Genomic DNA, 23,791 nt, shown 5'->3' on the forward strand with positions numbered 1-23,791 from the left:
TTTACAATTTCACAATTTTAGATTTTTACCCCTAGCTGCTCTAAAATACTGACAACTATAAGAGTTATCAATTTAATGCTTCAGCATTCATGTTCATTCGTTAAGTCCTAACTTCTATGTATAATTCCACCATCACCTTTGATCTTTCCGTACCCCTCTTGGGGGTTGCTTGGGCTATGGCAATTCTAAATTTTTGCTATTGGAAGGATCTGTTACTAATATGGGGTAGGGAGATGGAACGATCTGATGTTCTGGAGACCCTGGGCTAGGTTTCAGGACTTATCTGGACCAGGAACCCATCTGGAGGTTGTAGGTTTCTGGAAGTTACTCTAGTGCCTGGAGCCCTTATGAAATCTTATAAATTGCCCTAGGTGTTCTTTAGGATTGGCTGGAATGGGCTTGGTTGGGGGTTTGCAAGTTATGATAGGCAGCAAGGTCTAATTGAAGCTTGTGTAAGAGCAGCCTCCAGAGTAGCCTCTCAACTATTTGAACTTTCTCTGCCACTGATACTTTATTAATTACACTTCCTTTCCCCCTTTGATCAGGATGGAATTGTTGATCCCACAGTGCCAGTTCTGGATTCATCCCTGGGAGTCCTCTCCCACTTCCCCGGGGAGGCTCTCACCCCTGGATATCATGTCCCACATAGAGGGGAGGGCAATGATTTCACTTGCAGAGTTAGACTTGGAGAGAATGAGGCCACATCTTAGCAACAACAGAGGTCTTCTAGAAGACATTTTTTTTAGGCATTCCTGTAGGTAGTCTAAGCTTCTCCACTACTTACATAAACTTCACAAGGGTAAGCCTCACGATTGAGGGCATGGCCTATTGATTTGAGTATCCCTAAGGTTTGGCACAGTATCAGGGGATTACCTGATGATAAGGTTTAATAATTCCATAGTCTTTCTCCCCTTCCTCTGGGGACTTTGCCAATACCTTTTGCTTATCTGCTTAAAATACCCTCGGATGTTTCCAGGCCTTACAATAATCTATACAGGATTAAAGGACCTCTTTCTTATTCTGTGCTTCCTGTGTTTCAGTTGTTCAAATGTGCAATATAGATATATTGAATTAGATTATGCACTACAGAAAATTTCAGTTCCAGATCAAATAAACCTTTCTTCCATTGGTCTCAAAGAGCACGTGTTGTTCTAAAATGTAGACACTGTCTTCCTTACCCCTGTGTTCTGAATAACTTTAACCCCAACCTATTTGGCTTCATTCTTATCTCTAAATATCAGGTTATATATATAAAACACCCTCTCAAAATCCAGAAATAATAATCACCACTCCGGACTTAATGTGTCTGCTCTAAAAGCTTACAATCTAGGCCCCTGTTTTCTTATAAGCATTTTCTAAAAGTGACTATACCATTGTTGTTGTTTTTTTTTGTTCCTGGCTTATTTTGTCTCCCCAAATGTCCCACATGTTCATTCACATCGTTGCATACCTCACGACATTGTTCCTTTTTGTAGCAGCCTTCTTTATCTCTTATGATGGCTTTACATTTAAAGTCTATTTTGTCCAATGTTAGTGTAGCTACTCCTGCTTCCTTTTGGTTACAACTTGCATGGAAAATCTTTTTTCCATCCTTTCACTTTCAATCCATTTGAATCCTTGTGTCTAAGATGAGCATATAGCTGGATTATGCTTTTTAATCCATTCTGCCAATCTGCAGGAATCAAGAAATGCCATCATCTTATCTTTTTTATTTTATTTGTCAGATCTATATATTCTTTTCCCTCTTTCTCTTTGTATTCTTTAAATTATCCTTAGTGGCACTGTTCAATTCTGTGCCGTCCTCCCTACCTCCCTCTCCTGTCTCTTTTTTTCGGCTGGCTAAACTCCTTTTAGTATTTCTTGTAGGGCCAGTCTCTTGTTGACAGTGTCTTTCAGGACTTCTTTGTCTGTGAAAACTTTAATCTCTCCCTTAATTTTGAAGGACGGTTTGGCTGGGTACAGGATTCTTGGCTGGAAGTCTTTCTCTTTCAGGATCTTGAATATATCATACCACTGCCTTCTCACCTCCAGGGTGGTAGTTGAGTAGTCTGAACTCAGTCTTATTTGGTTTCCCTTGTATGTGGTAGATTGTTTTTCTCTTGCTGCTTTCAGGATTTTCTACTTCTCTCCAACATTTGACAGACTGATTAGTATGTGTCTTGGGGAAGCCCTATTTGAATTTATTCTGTTTGGAGTTTGTTGGGCTTCTTTGACTTGTATAATATGTCCTTTATGAGGGTTGGGAAGTTTTCCTCCATTATATCCTCTATTATTCCTAGCCCTTTACTCCTCTTTTCTCCTTCTGAGACACCAATGTTTCTTATGTTTGTGCGCTTTTTTTTGTCCATCATTTCCCTGAGTTCCCATTCAATATTTTCCATCTTTTTTGCCATTTGCTGTTTTGAGTCTTTGAAGTTGGTTATCCTATCCTCTGTATCACTTATTCTTTCTTCTGTATCTTCAGATCTGGTGTTTTGTGCCTCTCATATGATTTTTATTTGGTCAAGAGTCTTTAATCTCTGTGATATCTGCTTTTTTTCTATTTATTCTTTCAAATTCCTTTTTGTGCTCTTTTATTGTCTTCTTGGTCTCCTTTATGTCACTTGCTATCCCACTTACTTTATTAAGTAGAGTTATATGAATATCTTTGATTAGTTGTTCCAGTGTCTGTGTCTCCTCTGGTGTTTTAATGTGGTCATTAGGCAGAGCTATATCTGTCTGCATTGTGATATGCTTATTGATCTTCTGCTGTCTCCGTTGCATGCAAATATCTTGATTGATTTACTTTGGGAGTTGATTTCTTTCAGTAGTCTAAGGCCTTGTGTTTGAGGGATGGTTGTACAGCAGGGAGCAGGGTATGGGAAGGAGTACTCAGCACAGTGATTTGTTTCAGGGCAGGTATGGGCACAGGTTGGGGAGTGATACACTGATGCTTGTAATCATGGGCACCCAGCGGCCTGGGAGGATGTAGCTGTGCAGGTGCACCATTCTAGGGGGCATAATCCTGAAGTGCCTATTCTATATACTTTTATGTTATTTGAATCTTTTGCATTGAAGATATATTCATTTATTACTTGCATAATTTTTAAAAATTAAAGAAAGAAAGTGGGATAAATGAGCCTAAAGCTCCTTAACCTTTGTATGGTTTAGATAAATCTGGGACTGGAATAAAAAGTGGAGATGATGAAAGAGAGCATGGAGGGGAAGGAAGGATGCTTGGTACTTTAGACTCATGTAATACTGAGTTATAATCAGGTGTTTTTGTGAGACATACCAACTGCAGTTTGTATTCTGGAATTCCATTCTCCTCGGTGTAGTTTAGTTGTTGTGATTTGAAATGACAGTGAATGAGGAGTGCTACAGGATGGATAAATGGGCATTCTTAGAGAAGATGGGAAAAGGATTGGGTCTTATGGACACAGGATTTGATGAAATATCTCTTATGTTGATTTTTTTTTTAATCCTTGGGTGATAGTTTTGAAAATTAGTCTATGACTCTATGAAGTCTATGCTGTGAACTTGTAGGTAGAGAAAATCACCTCATAGATGAAGTCCTTCTGTAGCTCTTCCCTGTTATATAGAGGGAGTTTTGCATTTTCAAGAATGGCATTATATCTGAGTTTCTATTGTTGAAATACAGTTATTTTTTTAAAGAAATTAGCTTTATTGAGTCCTAAGTGTGAAAAGTGATTATTCGTATGAATAATCAAAGCTACTTTTAATCAATAAAATGTTTCTATATATTATTTGAGAAGTAACAAATCAAGATAACTTCACTATCTTTTATCCTGAAAAATTATCTCAGGGCACATAATAAAAGCTTGGTAGGCTTGTTCAAGTCCTTGGGGTAGTTGGAGTCATTTTGAGGAGCTTTTTAGCTCCGGTGCCTACTTCCTCTAACTTTCAAAAGCTAGTAATTCTTATTTATGAATACACTAGCTAAACTCTTACAAAAGTCATTTAACAATCTCTCTGTTTCTGGTATATCCTCCTTCTCTTTTCATTCATCCTCAAAACCATGACCAGCTTCTTTGAAGAACAGTTTTGCCTTCAAGGGTGGTGCCATGTGTCTCTTAAGTCTCTTAAGTCAGCCCTGAGAAGAACCATAACTCTCTCTTCTGTCACCCTTAGGGCATCAATTGAAGAAAAATATGGCAAAGATCTGCTCAGCCTCTCTAAGAAGAAGCCATGTGGACAGTCAGAGATCAAGTAAGTGTCGTGTTTCTTTCTTGTTTCCAGCTGGCTCTGCCCACAATCCCGTCACTTCAGCAGAGTTGGCCCATAGGATGAAGCATGTTGGGTGAATTTTTTTTTAATGAAGGTTTTGAAATTCTTGTTTCCAATTGTGGGAAATATAGAAAAGAGAACAAAGGCTAAAAATAAGCTATGAAGCCAGAGCCCATTATTATTTTTGAAAATTACCTTTAAGTCCTTTTCTATGCCATTTTTATAGGTAAGATTATATTATATACAATTTTACATTAGGAATTTAATGGAGGGGCTTCCATTGACTAGGGGTGTGTGTGTGTGTGTGTGTATGTGTGAGAGAGAGAGAGAGAGAGAGCGATACTATAATGTGGTAACTACAGAGATGTTTGTGAAAACTGCGAGAGACTCTTTGCACCGTTTTATAGTTCTCATCATCTTTGTGAGTTTCTATGCCTCAATTACTTATTTATTGAAAAGTCTGAGGATAGAGAAATGACTGGACATGGTGATTTACTTCAGGAACATATTCCCTCATATGCAGGGCTGGCTTTGTGGAAAGTATTCATAATTAATATTTATTGTTAGAAGGGCTTCATCCTTGGTTTAATTCTCTCCTGTCACTGTTTTGGAATTCTTAATAACTTATATGAAAATGTCTCCACATTTTCAGTTTGCACCAGGCCGTCAAATTATGTAGCCAGTCCTGCTCATATGGAAGTTTCTAGATTTCTTCTCCACTAGAAGCGTGTTGAGTGAGGCTTGGCCAAGGTAGTTCAGGCCCCTCCATGCAGACCTGATCACACCACGGGCCTTCTGTACACTGCCCTGGCTGTTGCCACAGACAGCTGCAGGGAAGCCCTAGGTCTGTGTGCCCCATCCAGAGGTCCTAGGGTAGACGGGACATTACCTCTCCTCTTCCCTTCTCTTGCTTGTACCACAACACACACGTGCGTGCACACACACACACACACACACACACAAAGACTGCAAAGAAAGATAGATACTGGATTACTGAGAAGGAAGAAAACATTGGGAAATATTTAAAATATTAATACTGCTACTTAAGCTTTAAAAAACTGTTACCCTCAGATGTAGGACACCAGTTCAAGGACAGTTTGTTTATTTATTTAATTTATTTTTTCAAGTTTTAAATGAAAAATTTAACACACAGAAAAGTAAAAAGCCTAACATAATGAACAGCTATCTATACTCACACCATAGATTTAACAGTTATTCACTTTGCCATGTTTGCTTAATATATATTTTTGCAGAAGTGTTTATATTGTTTTTATTATGAAAATGTTTAAACATACATAAAAGTAGAAAGAATAGTACAATGAACTCCTCTATACCCACTACTCCTATATACCCAAAATATCCTAAGAATGAATTTTTTTTTTTTTTTTTTTTTTTTTTTTAAGGAAAGACAGAGAGAAGGAAGGAAGGAAGGAAGAAAGGGAAACATCTTTAAACATTTTCTTGTTTTATTGTATTTTGTTTTTTTGTTTTTTGTTACATGGGCTGGGGCCGGGAATCGAACCGAGGTCCTCCGGCATAGCAGGCAAGCACTTTGCCCGCTGAGCCACCGCGGCCCGCCCCTAAGAATGAATTTTATGGTTGGTGTATTCAAACTAGGATCCAGGCAAGGTCCCAGACAAGGGAACATAGACTCTACCTCATCCCAGCCCACACAATGGGAGAAATGTTAAGAATCTGAGCCATGATGTGGGATGAAACTTTCTACCAAGATAGTCTGCAACCAGGTGGGCTGAGGGTATGAGATAAGGTGCAGCATGAGTGTCTACCATAGCTGTGCTGTGTATTTCCTATTATGCATTATGTCATGAGGTACAGAGTGTCTGGTTGTCCTGCTCTTAAAAGATACTGCTGGTGAAATCCTTCTCTGCCCATTATAAAGCTATGTTTTTCCCCTGGCAACCAGATAATAACTTGTGGGATAATATTTTGGCAGCGTGCAGCTGTCCAAGTCCCCACTAACTGTTCACCTAATGGTTTTAGAATATTGTTTAGGTTTGCTAAATATACCAGAAATGGAATGGCTTTTGAAAAGGTAATTTATCAAGTTGCGAGTTTACAGTTCTAAGGCTATAAAAATGACCCAACTTAGACAATTAGGGAAAGATACCTTGACTCAAGAAAGGCTGATGGGTATAGAGCACCTCTGTCAGCTGGGAAGGCATGTGACTGGCATCTGATGGGGTCTTTGCTTCTCATTTCAGACAGCTTCTCCAGGACATTTTCTTTCTGCATCTCCAAATGTCTCTGTGTGTATTGGCTCTGAAGCTTTTTCCAAAATGGTTCCCTTTTAAGGGACTCCAGGAAGCAACTCCATCTTGAATGGGTAGAGACACATGTCCATGGAAACAACCTAATTAAAAGGTTCTACCCACAGTTGGGTGGATCACATCTCCATGGAAACAACTTAATCAAAAAGATCCCACCCAGCAATATTGAATCAGGATTAAAGAACATGGCTTTTCTGGGGTATACAACAGTTTTAAACTGACACATTCTACCCTCTTGACCCCAAAAAGACATGCCCTTTCATTATACAAAATACATTCATTTCATTACAATATCATAAAGCCTTAAACCATTCAGTAACAATACAAATTTAAAACTAGCACAAAATCTCATAAAGGTCGGTTATAGGCATGGTCTGTCCTAAGGCAAAATTCTCCTCTGACTATGAACCTGTAAAACTTAGAACAATTTATTTGCTGCCAAGATACAAAGGAGGGACAGACATAGGATACATATTTCCATTTCCAAAGAGAGAAATTGGAAGGAAACAGGGGTCACAGGACCCAAACCATTCCAAAAACCTGTAAGGCAAACTCCATTGCATTTCAAAGTCTGAGAGTCACTTATCTTTGGGGCTTTAGAAAGCAGTGATCCCACCCTTTCCTAAGGCCTACACAGTGGCCCTGTTCTGTCCAAAAGCTGGAGTGAATGTTGTGACCTTGGGGAACATTGGGGAGACCACCTTTCTCTTGGCTCTACCCCCTCCAAATATGGGGGCAACACCCAGGATATCTGCCATCTGTGAGGCACATGCTCCATCTCCCCCCCCCCCCAGAACAATGGGGTGACTGCCAGACACTCCCCATTCCCCAAGGGGATGCACTCCACTCTCTCCAAGACCTGGGACATCCAAATGCTTCCTGAGCAATGAAGTAGAAGGCCTACCATCTATCTGCCTTCAGGGCAAACTCACCCTCTCCAAGTGCATGAGTGTATCTGCTCTCCTGGTCTGAGGTTTCTTGGCTTAAGATCTTAGTGTCCATCATTCTGCCTTTGAAGTTATTTTCCTTCAATTTGTCCCTTTTCTGTCCTTTTAGTCCACACTGGCAGTGGTTCCATTTATACCAATCCCACAACACTCTTGTTGGTTTTCTATGAAGTACACTTGGATCATACCCATCAGACAATAGAACTTTCCACACATCCTTTCTAGGTAACTCCTTCTCCAATTCTGGCTTGTGCTATAATGACTGCCTGGCTCCATGTTTCGTCAAATCCTCATGTAGGGCCCTATTCACTGGGGTCTCACTTTCTAGAAGCCCAGAATTTTCCAGGCCATCAGTTTCTGTTTTCTTTGTACACAAGTTCTCAACTTATCTCTTTCCCGTCAGATTTTACTATAAGCTGCATGGAGCAACCAGGCTGCATTGTCCACATTTAGTTTGGAAATCTCTTTACCTAAGTACCCCAGCTTGCCTCTTTTGAATTCTAACTTCCATCCAACAGCAGTACTTGATTTGGCCAAATTATCTGCCATTTAAAACAAGGGTTGCCTTCCATCCAGTTTGCATTGACACATTCCTCATTTCTGCCTAAAACCTCATCAGATATCACTTTAGAGTTCATGTTTCTACCAACAGTCTCTTCAGCATATTCTGGCCCTCTCTATCAAGCTCCTCACAACTCTTCCAGAATCTTCCCCTTATCCTTTTAAAAAGCTGTTCAAACATGTTCGATATTTACAAGCCATAGTACCAAAATCTATACTGGTTTGCTAAAGCTGCTGGAATGCAATATTCCAGAAATGGGTTGGCTTTTATAAAGGTCATTTGTTGAGCTACAAGTTTACAGTTCTAAGGCCATAGCAATGTCCAAACTAAGGCATCCAGAGAAGGATACCTTGACTCAAGAAAGGGCCATTGACATTCGGGGTTTGTCTGTCAGCCGGATGGGCACATGGCAACATCTGCTAGATTTCTCTCCTGGTTTATTCAAATGGCTTTCCCGGGGGCATTTTATTTCTACATCTTCAAAAGTTTCTGGCTGTGTGGGAGACACATTTCCATGGAAACCACCTAATCAAAGGTCCACTCACAATTGGGTGAGTCACATCTCCATGGAAACAACTTAATCAAAACGATCCCACCCAGCAATGGTGGCTCAACAGGTAGAATTCTTTTTTTTTTTTATTTTTTATTTTTATTTATTTTTTTTTATTAATTAAAAAAAGAATTAACAAAACAATTAGAAATCATTCCAATCTACATGTACAATCAGTAATTCTTAATAACATCACATAGTTGCATATTCATCATTTCTTAGTACATTTGCATCGATTTAGAAAAAGAAATAAAAAGACAACAGAATAAGAATTAAAACAATAATAGAAAGAAAAAAACAAAAAAAACAAAAACAAAAAACCTATACCTCACATGCAGCTTCATTCAGTGTTTTAACATAATTGCATTACAATTGGGTAGTATTGTGCTGTCCATTTCTGAGTTTTTATATCCAGCCCCGTTGTACAGTCTGTATCCCTTCATCTCCAATTATCCCTTCTCTTTTTTTTTTTTTTTTTAATTAACGGAAAAAAAGAAATTAACCCAACATTTAGAGATCATACCATTCTACACATGCAATCATTAATTCTTAACATCATCACATAGATGCATGATCATCATTTCTTAGTACATTTGCATTGGTTTAGAAGAACTAGCAACATAACCGAAAAAGATATAGAATGTTAATATAGAGAAAAAAATAAAAGTAATAATAGTAAAATCAAAACAAAACAACACAAAACAAAACAAAAACCTATAGCTCAGATGCAGCTTCATTCAGTGTTTTAACATGATTACTTTACAATTAGGTATTATTGTGCTGTCCATTTTTGAGTTTTTGTATCTAGTCCTGTTGCACAGTCTGTATCCCTTCAGCTTCAATTACCCATTGTCTTACCCTGTTTCTAACTCCTGCTGAACTCTGTTACCAATGACATATTTCAAGTTTATTCTCGAATGTCCGTTCACATCAGTGGACCATACAGTATTTGTCCTTTAGTTTTTGGCTGGATTCACTCAGCATAATATTCTCTAGGTCCATCCATGTTATTACATGGTTCATAAGTTTATCTTGTCTTAAAGCTGCATAATATTCCATCGTATGTATATACCACAGTTTGTTTAGCCACTCTTCTGTTGATGGAGATTTTGGCTGTTTCCATCTCTTTGCAATTGTAAATAATGCTGCTATAAACATTGGTGTGCAAATGTCCGTTTGTGTCTTTGCCCTTAAGTCCTTTGAGTAGATACCTAGCAATGGTATTGCTGGGTCGTATGGCAGTTCTATATTCAGCTTTTTGAGGAACCGCCAAACTGCCTTCCACAGTGGTTGCACCCTTTGACATTCCCACCAACAGTGGATAAGTGTGCCTCTTTCTCCGCATCCTCTCCAGCACTTGTCATTTTCTGTTTTGTTGATAATGGCCATTCTGGTGGGTGTGAGATGATATCTCATTGTGGTTTTGATTTGCATTTCTCTAATGGCCAGGGACATTGAGCATCTCTTCATGTGCCTCTTGGCCATCCGTATTTCCTCTTCTGAGAGGTATCTGTTCAAGTCTTTTTCCCATTTTGTAATTGGGTTGGCTGTCTTTTTGTTGTTGAGATGAACAATCTCTTTATAAATTCTGGATACTACACCTTTATCTGATATATCATTTCCAAATATTGTCTCCCATTGTGAAGGCTGTCTTTCTACTTTCTTGATGAAGTTCTTTGATGCACAAAAGTGTTTAATTTTGAGGAGTTCCCATTTATTTATTTCCTTCTTCAGTGCTCTTGCTTTAGGTTTAAGGTCCATAAAACCGCCTCCAGTTGTAAGATCCATAAGATATCTCCCAACATTTTCCTCTAACTGTTTTATGGTCTTAGACCTAATGTTTAGATCTTTGATCCATTTTGAGTTAACTTTTGTATAGGGTGTGAGAGATGGGTCTTCTTTCATTCTTTTGCATATGGATATCCAGTTCTCTAGGCACCATTTATTGAAGAGACTGCTCTGTCCCAGGTGAGTTGGCTTGACTGCCTTATCAAAGATCAAGTGTCCATAGATGAGAGGGTCTATATCTGAGCACTCTATTCGATTCCATTGGTCGATATATCTATCTTTATGCCAATACCATGCTGTTTTGACCACTGTGGCTTCATAATATGCCTTAAAGTCAGGCAGCGCGAGACCTCCAGCTTCGTTTTTTTTCCTCAAGATGTTTTTAGCAATTCGGGGCACCCTGCCCTTCCAGATAAATTTGCTTATTGGTTTTTCTATTTCTGAAAAATAAGTTGTTGGGATTTTGATTGGTATTGCATTGAATCTGTAAATCAATTTAGGTAGGATTGACATCTTAACTATATTTAGTCTTCCAATCCATGAACACGGTATGCCCTTCCATCTATTTAGGTCTTCTGTGATTTCTTTTAGCAGTTTTTTGTAGTTTTCTTTATATAGGTTTTTTGTCTCTTTAGTTAAATTTATTCCTAGGTATTTTATTCTTTTAGTTGCAATTGTAAATGGGATTCGTTTCTTGATTTCCCCCTCAGCTTGTTCATTACTAGTGTATAGAAATGCTACAGATTTTTGAATGTTGATCTTGTAACCTGCTACTTTGCTGTACTCATTTATTAGCTCTAGTAGTTTTGTTGTGGATTTTTCCGGGTTTTCGACGTATAGTATCATATCGTCTGCAAACAGTGATAGTTTTACTTCTTCCTTTCCAATTTTGATGCCTTGTATTTCTTTTTCTTGTCTAATTGCTCTGGCTAGAACCTCCAACACAATGTTGAATAATAGTGGTGATAGTGGACATCCTTGTCTTGTTCCTGATCTTAGGGGGAAAGTTTTCAATTTTTCCCCATTGAGGATGATATTAGCTGTGGGTTTTTCATATATTCCCTCTATCATTTTAAGGAAGTTCCCTTGTATTCCTATCTTTTGAAGTGTTTTCAACAGGAAAGGATGTTGAATCTTGTCAAATGCCTTCTCTGCATCAATTGAGATGATCATGTGATTTTTCTGCTTTGATTTGTTGATATGGTGTATTACATGAATTGATTTTCTTATGTTGAACCATCCTTGCATACCTGGGATGAATCCTACTTGGTCATGATGTATAATTCTTTTAATGTGTTGTTGGATACGATTTGCTAGAATTTTATTGAGGATTTTTGCATCTGTATTCATTAGAGAGATTGGTCTGTAGTTTTCTTTTTTTGTAATATCTTTGCCTGGTTTTGGTATGAGGGTGATGTTGGCTTCATAGAATGAATTAGGTAGTTTTCCCTCCACTTCGATTTTTTTGAAGAGTTTGAAGAGAATTGGTACTAATTCTTTCTGGAACGTTTGGTAGAATTCACATGTGAAGCCATCTGGTCCTGGACTTTTCTTTTTAGGAAGCTTTTGAATGACTAATTCAATTTCTTTACTTGTGATTGGTTTGTTGAGGTCATCTATTTCTTCTTGAGTCAAAGTTGGTTGTTCATGTCTTTCCAGGAACCCGTCCATTTCCTCTAAATTGTTGTATTTATTAGCGTAAAGTTGTTCATAGTATCCTGTTATTACCTCCTTTATTTCTGTGAGGTCAGTAGTTATGTCTCCTCTTCCATTTCTGATCTTATTTATTTGCATCCTCTCTCTTCTTCTTTTTGTCAATCTTGCTAAGGGCCCATCAATCTTATTGATTTTCTCATAGAACCAACTTCTGGCCTTATTGATATTCTCTATTGTTTTCATGTTTTCAATTTCATTTATTTGTGCTCTAATCTTTGTTATTTCTTTCCTTTTGCTTGCTTTGGGGTTAGCTTGCTGTTCTTTCTCCAGTTCTTCCAAATGGATAGTTAATTCCTGAATTTTTGCCTTTTCTTCTTTTCTGATATAGGCATTTAGAGCAATAAATTTCCCTCTTAGCACTGCCTTTGCTGCGTCCCATAAGTTTTGATATGTTGTGTTTTCATTTTCATTCGCCTCGAGGTATTTGCTAATTTCCCTTGCAATTTCTTCTTTGACCCAGTCGTTGTTTAGGAGTGTGTTGTTGAGCCTCCACGTATTTGTGAATTTTCTGGCACTCTGCCTATTATTGATTTCCAACATCATTCCTTTATGGTCCGAGAAAGTGTTGTGTAAGATTTCAATCTTTTTAAATTTGTTAAGACTTGCTTTGTGACCCAGCATATGGTCTATCTTTGAGAATGATCCATGAGCACTTGAGAAAAAGGTGTATCCCAACAGGTAGAATTCTTGCCTGCCATGCCGAAGACCCGGGTTTGATTCCTAGTGTCTGCCAGTGCAGAAAAAGATCCCACTCAACAATATTGAATAAGGATTAAAGAACATGGCTTTTCTGGGGTATACCACAATTTCAATTCAGCATGAATACATTGAAGATCTTTGACAGAATCAGTTATTTTATGAAATTATTTAATTGAAATATAGTTCCTCTTGAGAGGACAGGATAAATGCTTAATTCCATCCTTTAAATTACCAAGTTTAGAGTAAGGTGTTGACATAATAGTTACCTTACATCATAACAAATGAAGGTTGGTTTTGTTTTACTTTCTCTATTTTAACTGTCATAATACCCTCATAGATTTTTTTTTTTTATTCTGTATGATGGGGTCACATTTCATTCTTTTCCTTGTGACTATCCTAATATTGCAGCACCATTTGTTGATTTTTTTTGGAGGGGTGGGGAAGTGCATGGGCTGGGAATTGAACCCCCGCATGGCAGGTGAGAATTCCACCACGGAACTACCCTTGTACCCCCAGATTTTTGTATATTCATTGTATTTAATTGCAGTCACTTTTATTTTTTATCTCAGAGTTCCCTATCATAAGCCAGTGGAGTCACTGAAACTGATTTCTGTGTCTTTTGACCTGATCTTGTTAGCCTTTGAAAGTTTTCTTGCTTTCTGCCACAATATATCTCAGACTGTTTCTATGTTTCTTGTCTGAGACCTAGGATCAGCTATTTCTCCAAGTATACCTAGTTAATTGTAGTGATTAATTGATCACCCTCTCAGTTCTGAGGTGGGCCATTGCATTAAGACCTTTCAGTGGACAGATTTTAAATGCATGAGTTATATTGGTATTTGCAATTTTAATTTACCTCTACAAGGTTTTATTTAACATCTTTCATTTTATATTTGTGTTTCTTTCCTTTTGTTTTATAAGTCTGATTCCTGAGAATATTTCATAATTATTTTCTTTATATGACAGCATACATTAAGAAGCTTCAAAATAACACTGTCATTATTGCTATTCACATTAAAGTTTAAGATTTCTTTGAAGTTTCCTTTGACCTTAGAATATATTCCACTAAACATACTGTATCTCTAAAGTCATTTAAAATACTTATTTTCTCTGTGTGATTATATAGTAAATTTTACATACAGTTAGCTTTGGTTGTTTCAGTTCATTTTAAATTTTAGGGATTGTTTGATTTAGTTTTGTTTTTGAATTTGTAAAACACATGTTCAAAAGTCAAAATTACTTAAATAGGCTTAGCTAATTTTCACATCATTCAAAGTGAATTTAGGTGATTTCATTGTCAATTGATGAAAATTTTTGTTTATAAAGAAAGCTGAGGGCATTTGGAAAGATATCCAAATTTTTTTGAGGTGATGTGATGGGAAATAGCCATAATATCTCAGAAAGTGCTTCTTGGAAAATATATTAAGCAGAATGAGTCTATCCAAAGTGGTATTTCTTATATTCTTGCACATTCTGCTTATAATTTGGGAAATTCATAGAGAAACTCTAACACCCTATTCCTAGATGAGAGGCAATCAGTTCTCCTTCTAAGAGTAGAACTCAGAGAGGAAGTGTTTACAACAGGATATGAGAGCTGAGACTGTTTTCAAGGCTGAAGTGAAAGGGTATTTAGGTAACTTCTGTTTGTGTCACTTCCAGGGTGATATTTAGTACGTGGCCCTAGGCGAGAGTGATGGCTTTGCTGACCAGTGGACTAGGCAGGATTCTTTACCTCATTGGCCAACTTGAGAGGCTCAGGCCTCTGATGGGACCAAAGTGCTTATTAAAAGAGTGGTAGATTTTTTATTTTTTTGGCTCACAGTAAAGGTAGAACACCAGGGAGAAGAGGGGATGAAAGTTGTTAGGTCATCTTCCCCAAGGATCAGATTCTATTTCTGGATTGTCATAATGTTTTGAACATGGGAAGTGTCAATAAAGTGATGATGTACAACAGAGCTAATGACAAACTAAAGGGAGATGAGGCTGTTCTTTTAGTGGCCCTTCAAATCAGTCACTTGGGGTGGGGGGGGGGAAATTTTAGACTCTGGACAGACCATTTATCTGTAAGGCTGCTTTTTTTTAAATAACTTTTTTTATTGTATAATATAACATATACATGAAGCAAAGGAAAAAAAGTGATAGTTTTAAAAGCACTGTTCAACAAGTAGTTACAGGACAGATTCCAGAGTTTGTCACAGGCTACCATCTCATCCTCTCAGATTTTTCCTTCTAGCTGCTCCAGAATATAGGAGGGTAGGAGGAATAAATATATATTTTAATCATCATAATCAACTCTTTTTTCTTTTTTTTTGTGAAAGATAACATATATACAAAAAAGCAATAAATTTCAAAGCACTGCACAACAGTTAGTTTTAGTACAGATTTCAGAATTTGGTATGGGTTACAATTCCACAATTTTAGGTTTTTACTTCTAGCTGCTCTAAGATACTGGAGACTAAAAGAGATATCAATTTAATGGTTCAGCAATCATATTCATTTGTTAAATCCTAACTTCTCTGTATAACTCCACCATCACCTTTGATCTTGCTATCACACACTTTGGGGTATTTGGCCTATGACCATTCTAACTTTTTCATGTTGGAAGGGGCTGTCAATAATATGGAGTAGGGAGATGAAACTATCTGATGTTCTGGAGAGGCTGGGCCATCTAGTTTTCAGGACTTATCTGGTCCAGGGACCCATCTGGAGGTGGTAGGTTTCTGGAAAGTTACCCTAGTGCATGGAAACTTTGTAGAACCTTACATATTGTTCTAGGTGTTCTTTAGGATTGGCTGGAATGGTTTTGGTTGGTGTTTGGCAAGCTTTGATAGGTAGCAATGTCTAAATGATGCTTGCTTAAGAACAACCTCTAGAGTAGCTTCTCAACTATTTGAACTCTCTCAGCTACTGATACTTTATTAGTTACATTTCTTTTTCCCCTTTAGGTCAGGATGAAATTGTTGATCCCATGGTGCTAGGGCCAGACTCATCCCTGGGAGTCATCTCCCATGCTGTAGGGTTAGTTTTTGAACCCCACAACTCTCTATAGGGATGTGCTGTTATATCCAACTTTCTTTTTTTTCTCACTAATTCCAGTAATTAATGCTCTTCAGTGATGCTCATTCATCTTCTGGACCATTGATACATTTGTTTGGATATGAACAGTTTTGTAATGCATTGCGCTCCTTGAAATTGTATCATAGGATGGGTAAAGTAGATGGAGAATGTGCAGTTTTGTTTTCTGCTTGATGTGTTTATAATAACTTGTGGAAATATTTTTATGAATAAAGGCAGGGATAAATAAGAATCTTTTTGGGGGGGATAAAAAAAACAAAGTGGGAAAAGTGGGGAAGGTAAAAGAAGGGCCCAGCCAGAAATTACAGTGACTTTTACTTTGCAAAATTTTCCATATATACATATACATACATACATATATATATATATATGTAAAATGACTCATGAGTCTATGCTGCTGTGGCTAGGGGACTATGAATTCACAAAGTCACATTTCTACTTGAAGTAAGCCCAGTGAGATCAGCCCCCATGAAGGCAGCAAAGATAAAGAAAATTCCCAGGGCCAGTTGCCTCAAAGGAAGGTTTAGTTAAAGAAGTGTAGGTCGGGGAGAACTGGAAACATGGACAAGGGGAAGCTGGCAAAAAGACTGAGAGAAGGTATGAAAAATAAGTTATGGTCTTCCGTGTCCACAATATGGTAGGGACAAGATATTGGAAAAATCTTCTGTTCTAGTTTGCTAGCTGCTGGAATGCCATATACCAGAAACAGAATGTCTTTAAAAAAGGGGAATTTAATAAGTTACTAGTTTACAGTTCTAAGGCTGAGAAAATGTCCCACTTAAAGCAAGTCTGAGAAATATCCCATCAAAGGCATCCAGGGAAAGATACCTTGGTTCGAGAAGACCGATGAAGTTCCGGTCTCTTTCTCAGTTGAGAAGGCACATAGTGAACACGGTCTGGGTTCCTCTCTCATCTGGAAGGGCACATGGCAAACATGGCGTCATTTGTTAGCTTCTTCTCCTGGCTTCCTGTTTCATGAAGCTCCCTGGGAGGCGTTTTTTTCCCTTCATCTCCAAAGTGCTGGCTGATGGACTCTCTGCTTTGTGGTGTTGCAGCATTCTCTGCTCTCTCCGAATCTCCTTCATTCTCCAAAATGTTTCCTCTTTTATAGGAGTGCAGAAACTTATCAAGACCCACCCAAATGGGTGGAGACACATCTCGCCTAATCCAGTTTAACAACCACTCTTGATTGGATTACATCTCCAGGGAGATGATCTAATTCCAGATATAAACATACAGTATTGAATAGGGATTATTCTGCCTTTACGAAATGGGATTTTGATTAAAACATGGCTTTTCTAGGGCCCATGAATCCTTTCAAACCAGCATACCTTCGTATTGCAAAGCACTTAAAAACACAAGTTAAATACATTTATAAAAATCAATATATGACTCTGTTACAAAGAAAGTAAGGAAAATCCTTAGAAGTCAAAGATAAAGGAAGAACATGCTTCAGTGCTCACATAGTTCTTTGGATTCATGGTTTTGTTTTATCTCTTCACTTACAAATAAAGCCTGAATCCCTAAAAGGAAATAGTTCCTTAGTGAAAGGCTAAGCAAGAAAAGAATGTTCAGTAAGAGATATCAAAGAAACATAGTTATCTCAGCTTTGACTGTGAATGGAAGGGGGCATCTCCTACAAATTTGTAATTACAGGCCACTTCTCTTACAGATTGGGAGCTTCAGTTTACCAGATTTCACCAAAGTTGTGAAAGAATCCTGAGCTAAAAATTTAGTTTAAAATGGTCCTGGGTGGTAGGGTCTCTACTTATGTATGCACAAGTAAACATAGAACCTTTCTAAAGAAAAGCATGAGCATGAGCTTGTGTTAAACTCATATACATACATGCAAACACACACACACACACACACACAGACACAGAAAATAAGTTACCGTGAGTAAGAGTCAGCAGAAGCGAGAAGTAACAGAAGTAGATGCAAAGATTTTAGATGCTGGAATTAACAGATCCAAAAAGCAAGTATCTATAAAATACATATAAAGAAACAAAAGTGAATTAAAAGTATGAGTAAGATGGCTGTCAGAAGTGTCCAAGAAGCTTTGAAAGAGAACCAAGTAGAACTTTTAGAAATGAAATATAAAATACTTAATATTAAAAACCCAGTAAATGTATTAAGTAAGAAATTAAACACAACTGAAAAAGGAATTAAAAACTAAAAAACTAGAAATGAAGAAATCACCCAGACTTCATTGCAAGGAAAAAAAAAACAAGGAAATAAGAAAAACAGAAAATAAAAATGGAAAATTGAGACATAGGGGATAGAATGAGAAGGTCTAATGTACATCTTATCAAGGTTCTAGAAAAGATACTAGAGAGAATGAGAAGAAGAAATTTTTGAAGCTATAAAAATTGAGAATTTTCCAGAATTGATGGAGACCTTTACCTCCATCACAATCAAAACAAATCCCAAGAATAATAAATTTAAAGGAAATTGATAATTACATACATCATAATCAAATTTAGCAAGATTCAAGATAACAAAAAAGTGCTAAGATAATCTTGAGAAAAAATTACCTATTAAGGAGCATCTATTAGAATAACAATTAATTTTTCAGCAGCAGCAATGAAACCAGAGAGTGTGGAATTATATTTTCAAAGTGTTGAGAGTACATAACGATCAACCTGAAGTTATATATTGGAGAAACTATTTTTTAAGAAAGGGAGAAAATAAAGATATCTTCAAACAGAGTTTGAAAGAATTAACTAACAGCAGATCTCAAATAAAGGAACTTCTAAAGGATATATTTCAAGAAGAAAGAAAGTAATCCAGTATGAAAGGTCTGAAGCACAAAAAGGAATGGTGAGCAAAGAAAATTGTAAATGTGGATAAATTAATGTCTAATTTTAGAGACTAAAAATACAAGGTAGAAGCAAAATTTTGCACAATAACAGAATATAACTTGGTAGGGAGGGTGATGAGACTCAAAGCATTCCTAGGTCTTTTACTGTTTAGGAAGAGAATAAAATATTGATTAACTTTAAACTTTGTCAGGTTAGTATACCTATTGCAACTTCCAAGATCAAAAACATTACAAGCTATTACCAAAAGACGAGAAATAGCTGGGTAATTTCTAAAAACAAACTGTGCGTATATATGTGTGTGATGGTTAGGTTCTTGTATCAACTTTGCCAAATGAGTACGCCCACTTATCTGTTCGGGCAAGCACTGGCCTGATCTGATGTTGCTGCAAGGATATTTTGTGGCTGGTTGATAAACTGAAAGTCTAGTGTATTAAATCATCAAGTAGTTAGATTGCATTTGTGGCTGATCACATCTGCAGTCAACTAAGGTGCGTCTCCCACAATGAGATAATTGAATCAGTTGCGGCCTTTTAAAGAAGAGAGACTCTTTCACTGCTTCCTCTTCAGCCAGCGAACCTGTCCTGTGGCGTTCGTCTAGACACTTTGTTGGAGCGCCAGCATCACAGTCTGCCCTATGGCTCTGGGGACCCTTCCATTCCCACGGTAGCATGAGACTCCTTTATGAATCTCATATTTACAGATCTCACCTGTTGGTTCTGTTTTTCTAGAGAACCATGACAACACAATGTGTGTATATGGATTGTATGTATTGTAGTGGAATTAGTAGAAGAAAAATAACTAAATCAATCCAAAGGTATACAAGAAAGAAAAAAAAGAAATACTATAAAGACGGACAAAGAGAAAGCACGTGAGGTGGTAGAAATTAATCCAAATATATCAATAACACTATACTGAATAACTTAAATGAACTAAAGATTTTAGATCAAAGGCATTGATTGTCAGTCTGGAAAAATAGTCAGTTATATGCTATTTACAGGAGACATGACATAAGGATACCAAAAGGTTGAAAGTAAAATGTTAAAAAATTGTACATTAGGCAGATATTAAGCCTTTATAATTGCTCTTAATATCACATTAAATAGTCTTTAAGGTGCATTATGAGAGTTGCTCATAATTATAAAGGGTAAAATTCACCAAGAGGTAATTCCGTATTTAAACACATCTATCGTGGTTTCAAAACATATAAAACAAAATTGGATGGAATTAAAATGAAAATTACTAAATCTACTATATTTCTCCCAATAATTGCTAGATTAATTATCTAGAAACTAAGAAGGCTGTAAAAGATTTGAATGATATGCTTATCAAATTTGACCTAATGTATATATCTAGATCAACTCATCAAGCAGCTAGAGAAGGTACATTCTTTTCAAACATATTTGGAAAATGTATTTTAAAATGACCACCTTTCTACAAAGAAAAAATTGTAATGGAAAATACAAGTAACTGAAATAATACATATTGAAATTTGTTAAATGTATCTATTGTATATTTAGAGGGTAGTTTGTAGCCTTGACTTCTTACATTAAAAGAATAAATAAAAACTGTCAAGTATGTAATATGTATCTAGATACTTGTGTGCTTTTTAGATAATTCACCAAGTCTAAGAGCCTTATTAAAATATTTTTTGAGTATTTCTTAAATTGGAATGGGTTTTACAGTTAGTGGCATTCTTCAGAAACTATTGGCCAGGTGGTGGTTGTGAAGTTGTTATTTCCTGCTCACGTGCACTCTTTGCTGTGATTCCTGATGCCATGACTAGACAACTGCAGTCCCTCCATGCTTTACTCAAAAACCATTTGAAGTCCACTTGAGGAAGAAAAAATCTTCTGTTGACTACCTGGAAAGATCAATCAAGAAAGCACCAGCTTCAAAACTGAGAATTTGATGTCAGTGGTGTGGGGAAAAATCCCAGAATCAATGCTTGAGCCATTTTAAAGAAATGCTGTGCCTCTAAAGCCCTTGATAGTACTGGGGATGATATTGAGGGAGGGATGTGAAAATGGAAGAGTCTGACTCAAAAAACAGTTCATAAGAGTGATGCTCTGAATGTGAAGTTTTAGGAATGTCTTAGCTAATGCATTTTACTTAAATCTTTTATTTTATGTATGCAGAAGAGAAATAGATGATAATATTTTCTAAATAAGTCTAAAAGAGATCTTTCAATACATATAAAATAAAAGTTCTTAGTATATAAAAAACTCATACTATAGGAAAGGCTGAAAATTAATGAGCCAAGCATAAAACTTAAGCTAGAAAAATAGTAAGAGAACCAAAGAAAGTAGAAAGGAGAAAATAAAGATTAGAAAAGTTAATAAAGAGAAAGCGGCAATGCAATGTAAATAGATAAAAAATGTCAAAACATTTTTAATAAGAGCAATAAAATTGACAAATCTCTCATAAGATTGATCAGAGGGAGGGAGACTAGGTAAACATTAGGATTGGAAAAAGAGGATTAACTCTAAATACAGCAGATTAAAAATACATTAGAGGGTGCACAGGTGGTTCAGTGGTTAGATTGCCTGCTTTCCATGTGGGAGACCGGGGTTCAATTCCTGGACCATGCACCTAAAAAAATATATATATATATTTATGTATATATAATATAAATACACTTATGTGAATAAATTTGAAAATTTAGACAAAATAGACATATGAGAAACTCTTCCAGAGAATAGAAAAATGAGGGAACACTCCCAACTTGTTTTTTTAGTTATAATAACCTTGACACCAATGAGGCAGACAATTCTCCATTAAGAACATAGAAAGGACCAGGTTGTGTCACCTTGTCACATGCTTCCAGAGCCTCTTGTACTTTGTCTTAATAGCACTCTTCACAATTATGCTTAAATAATTTCTTTGACTATTATATACTAGTGCATGACCCCATGACTCTGCCTCCTGGTATTCACACCGTTGTGTTATTCCCTCCCTTTGTGTGTGTGTGTGTGTGTGTGAGACCCGTGACTTAATTCCAACCAAAATAGTATGGCAAAGGTGATGGGCTATCCCTCCCGTGATTATGTTATGTTATGTAAGATTCCATTTTGCCAGGAGACTCATTCTGGGCACTCTCTTTGATGGCTTAATGAAGTACATGGCTGTGCTGGGAAAGCCCTACATGGGCCTGTAGCAACTGCTCCAAGCCGTAGGTGTGAGAACAGCTCCAGTCCAGGGACAGCAAGAAGCTGGGACCCTCAGTCCTACTGCCACAAGGAAATGAATTCTCCCGACAACTTGAGTGAGCTTAGACGCAGATTTTCCCTTGGCTTCTCCTCAAGATGAGAACACAGCCTCACCAATACTTTGATTTCAGCCTTGTGAATCTAAACAGAGGACACTATTGTTTTAAGCTGCTAAATTTGTGTTGTTTTTTTAATGCAGCAATAGAAAACCATTACGGTTTGTTTAGCATCTGACTCCTCCATTAAACTCTGCAGGCTGGGATGATGCTGTCCTCTTCCATGGAATCACCAAATCTGGCAAAACGCTGCTCCATAGTTTAGGCTCAGTAATATATAATGATTGATGGAATGAATGAGAAAGAAAGTGGCCAGAAGCTAGGATTTGACCTTTCCTTTATTGCCTTGTATTCATATTTCTGATTGCCATACTTTAAAGAGTGAATGGTATTCTTGAGAAATGGGCCATGTTTCCCATGTTATCATTGAGAAAAATGAAGCAGAGATTTTACATGTTGCCTAACTCAGGCAGACAATGTTTGTGCTTGGGACTGAGAGCATAAAAAAAAGGAAACTAGACCATAGAAGTTTGATATTTTGCTGAGCTCTCAAGTTCACCTGTAATGATAAATCTGTAGACTATAAATTAAGATGTGGGCAGAAAGAACCATGCAAAGGCATTATAATGAAATTGTATAGACAGTTTGCAAAACTGAAATTATATATGTGCTTATTTTTTAGTACCCTGAAGCGGGCCCTTGAAGTCTTCAAGCAGCGTAAGTGATTTTTAAAGTGTATTTGCTGCCCTTGGCAAGCTGTGTGTCTGTCTTCAAAGATGGATTTTAATTTGAACGTCAATCTCATATTAGGTGAAAAAAATATTACTGCGTCTCCTAAGGTGAGAAATAGCTTTGCAAAATTGAAATAAGCTGGGAATCTTTACATACCTGCCCATCATGATGTGTGTTTGATTTACTTAGAACAGTGGTTCTCCCATTTCACTGAGCATCATGCTAGTGTTCCTTGGGCCACACCATGCTTGGCCTTGTTGTGCAGCTAAAGAAGGTGCAAAGGAAGCAGAAGACTGTGGCATTACCCTGAGAAGTGCACCTACTGATAAGTTAAAGAGGAAAGGGATATTCTCTGTGGAAAAGATTAGATAAATGTTATTCAACTAACATTTCAAAGGCCTAGGACCACTCAACTGGCTACTGAAACATTTTAAGCACATGTATTATTTTTATGTATTAAAATCTGTAGCATGGAAGTACCACGTATTCTGGGGAACTGAAAGCCTGAGAGGCACTTTCTGACTAACGGGCCTGGAATTATTAGAACAGGACAAGACCCTTTAAAGATGGAAGTGTTGAAGAGGATGGCCAGTGCCCGGAGGTTACCCTGGATTTCCCAACTCCTGGTTATCCATCACATTAGAACTAGATGAAAATCTGATGGCTGAATTCCAAGTTGCACATTTTTGCTGTCAAATTTACTTGTTTTCTTTTTTTTTTTCAAAAATTAGTTTTATTTTCTTATATGAGAATAATATACGTTTATCATCAAAACTCAGATGAGACAAATAACCATAAAGAAGGTCGTAAACTGCTGAATTTCCACTTAGATATATATACAGTTAACGCTAATATGCCTCTAGACATTTTATTGCAGTTAAGTATATATAAGTGCCTATATATATATTCATACAAATAAATAAGATTATATCATGTCAGTGGTTCAGAATCTGTGGGGTAGGGTCAGAGCTTGTTTTTTTCTCTTTTTTTATGAAAAATAACATATATACAAGAAAGCAATAAATTTCAAAGCACATCACAGCAATTAGTTGTAGAACAGATTTCAGAGTTTGGTATGGGTTAAAATTCTACAATTTTAAGATTTTACTTCCAGCTGCTTTAA

The 23,791-nt window shown here is 37.0% G+C and overlaps 1 protein-coding gene across 2 annotated transcripts in view; it reads left to right on the forward strand.

Moving 5' to 3' along the window:
• Positions 1-23,791, forward strand: part of PSTPIP2 (proline-serine-threonine phosphatase interacting protein 2) — a 136,550-nt gene that overhangs the window by 67,557 nt on the left and 45,202 nt on the right. For both annotated transcript variants that reach the window (XM_077135571.1, XM_077135570.1), the window contains exons 3-4: positions 4,132-4,209; positions 22,619-22,653. In XM_077135571.1, the coding sequence (XP_076991686.1) occupies positions 4,132-4,209; positions 22,619-22,653 (113 nt within the window). The remainder of the gene's footprint in view (positions 1-4,131; positions 4,210-22,618; positions 22,654-23,791) is intronic.

This window comes from Tamandua tetradactyla, chromosome 18 (genome assembly GCF_023851605.1).
Source record: "Tamandua tetradactyla isolate mTamTet1 chromosome 18, mTamTet1.pri, whole genome shotgun sequence".
NCBI classification, from domain to species: Eukaryota; Metazoa; Chordata; class Mammalia; order Pilosa; family Myrmecophagidae; genus Tamandua; species Tamandua tetradactyla.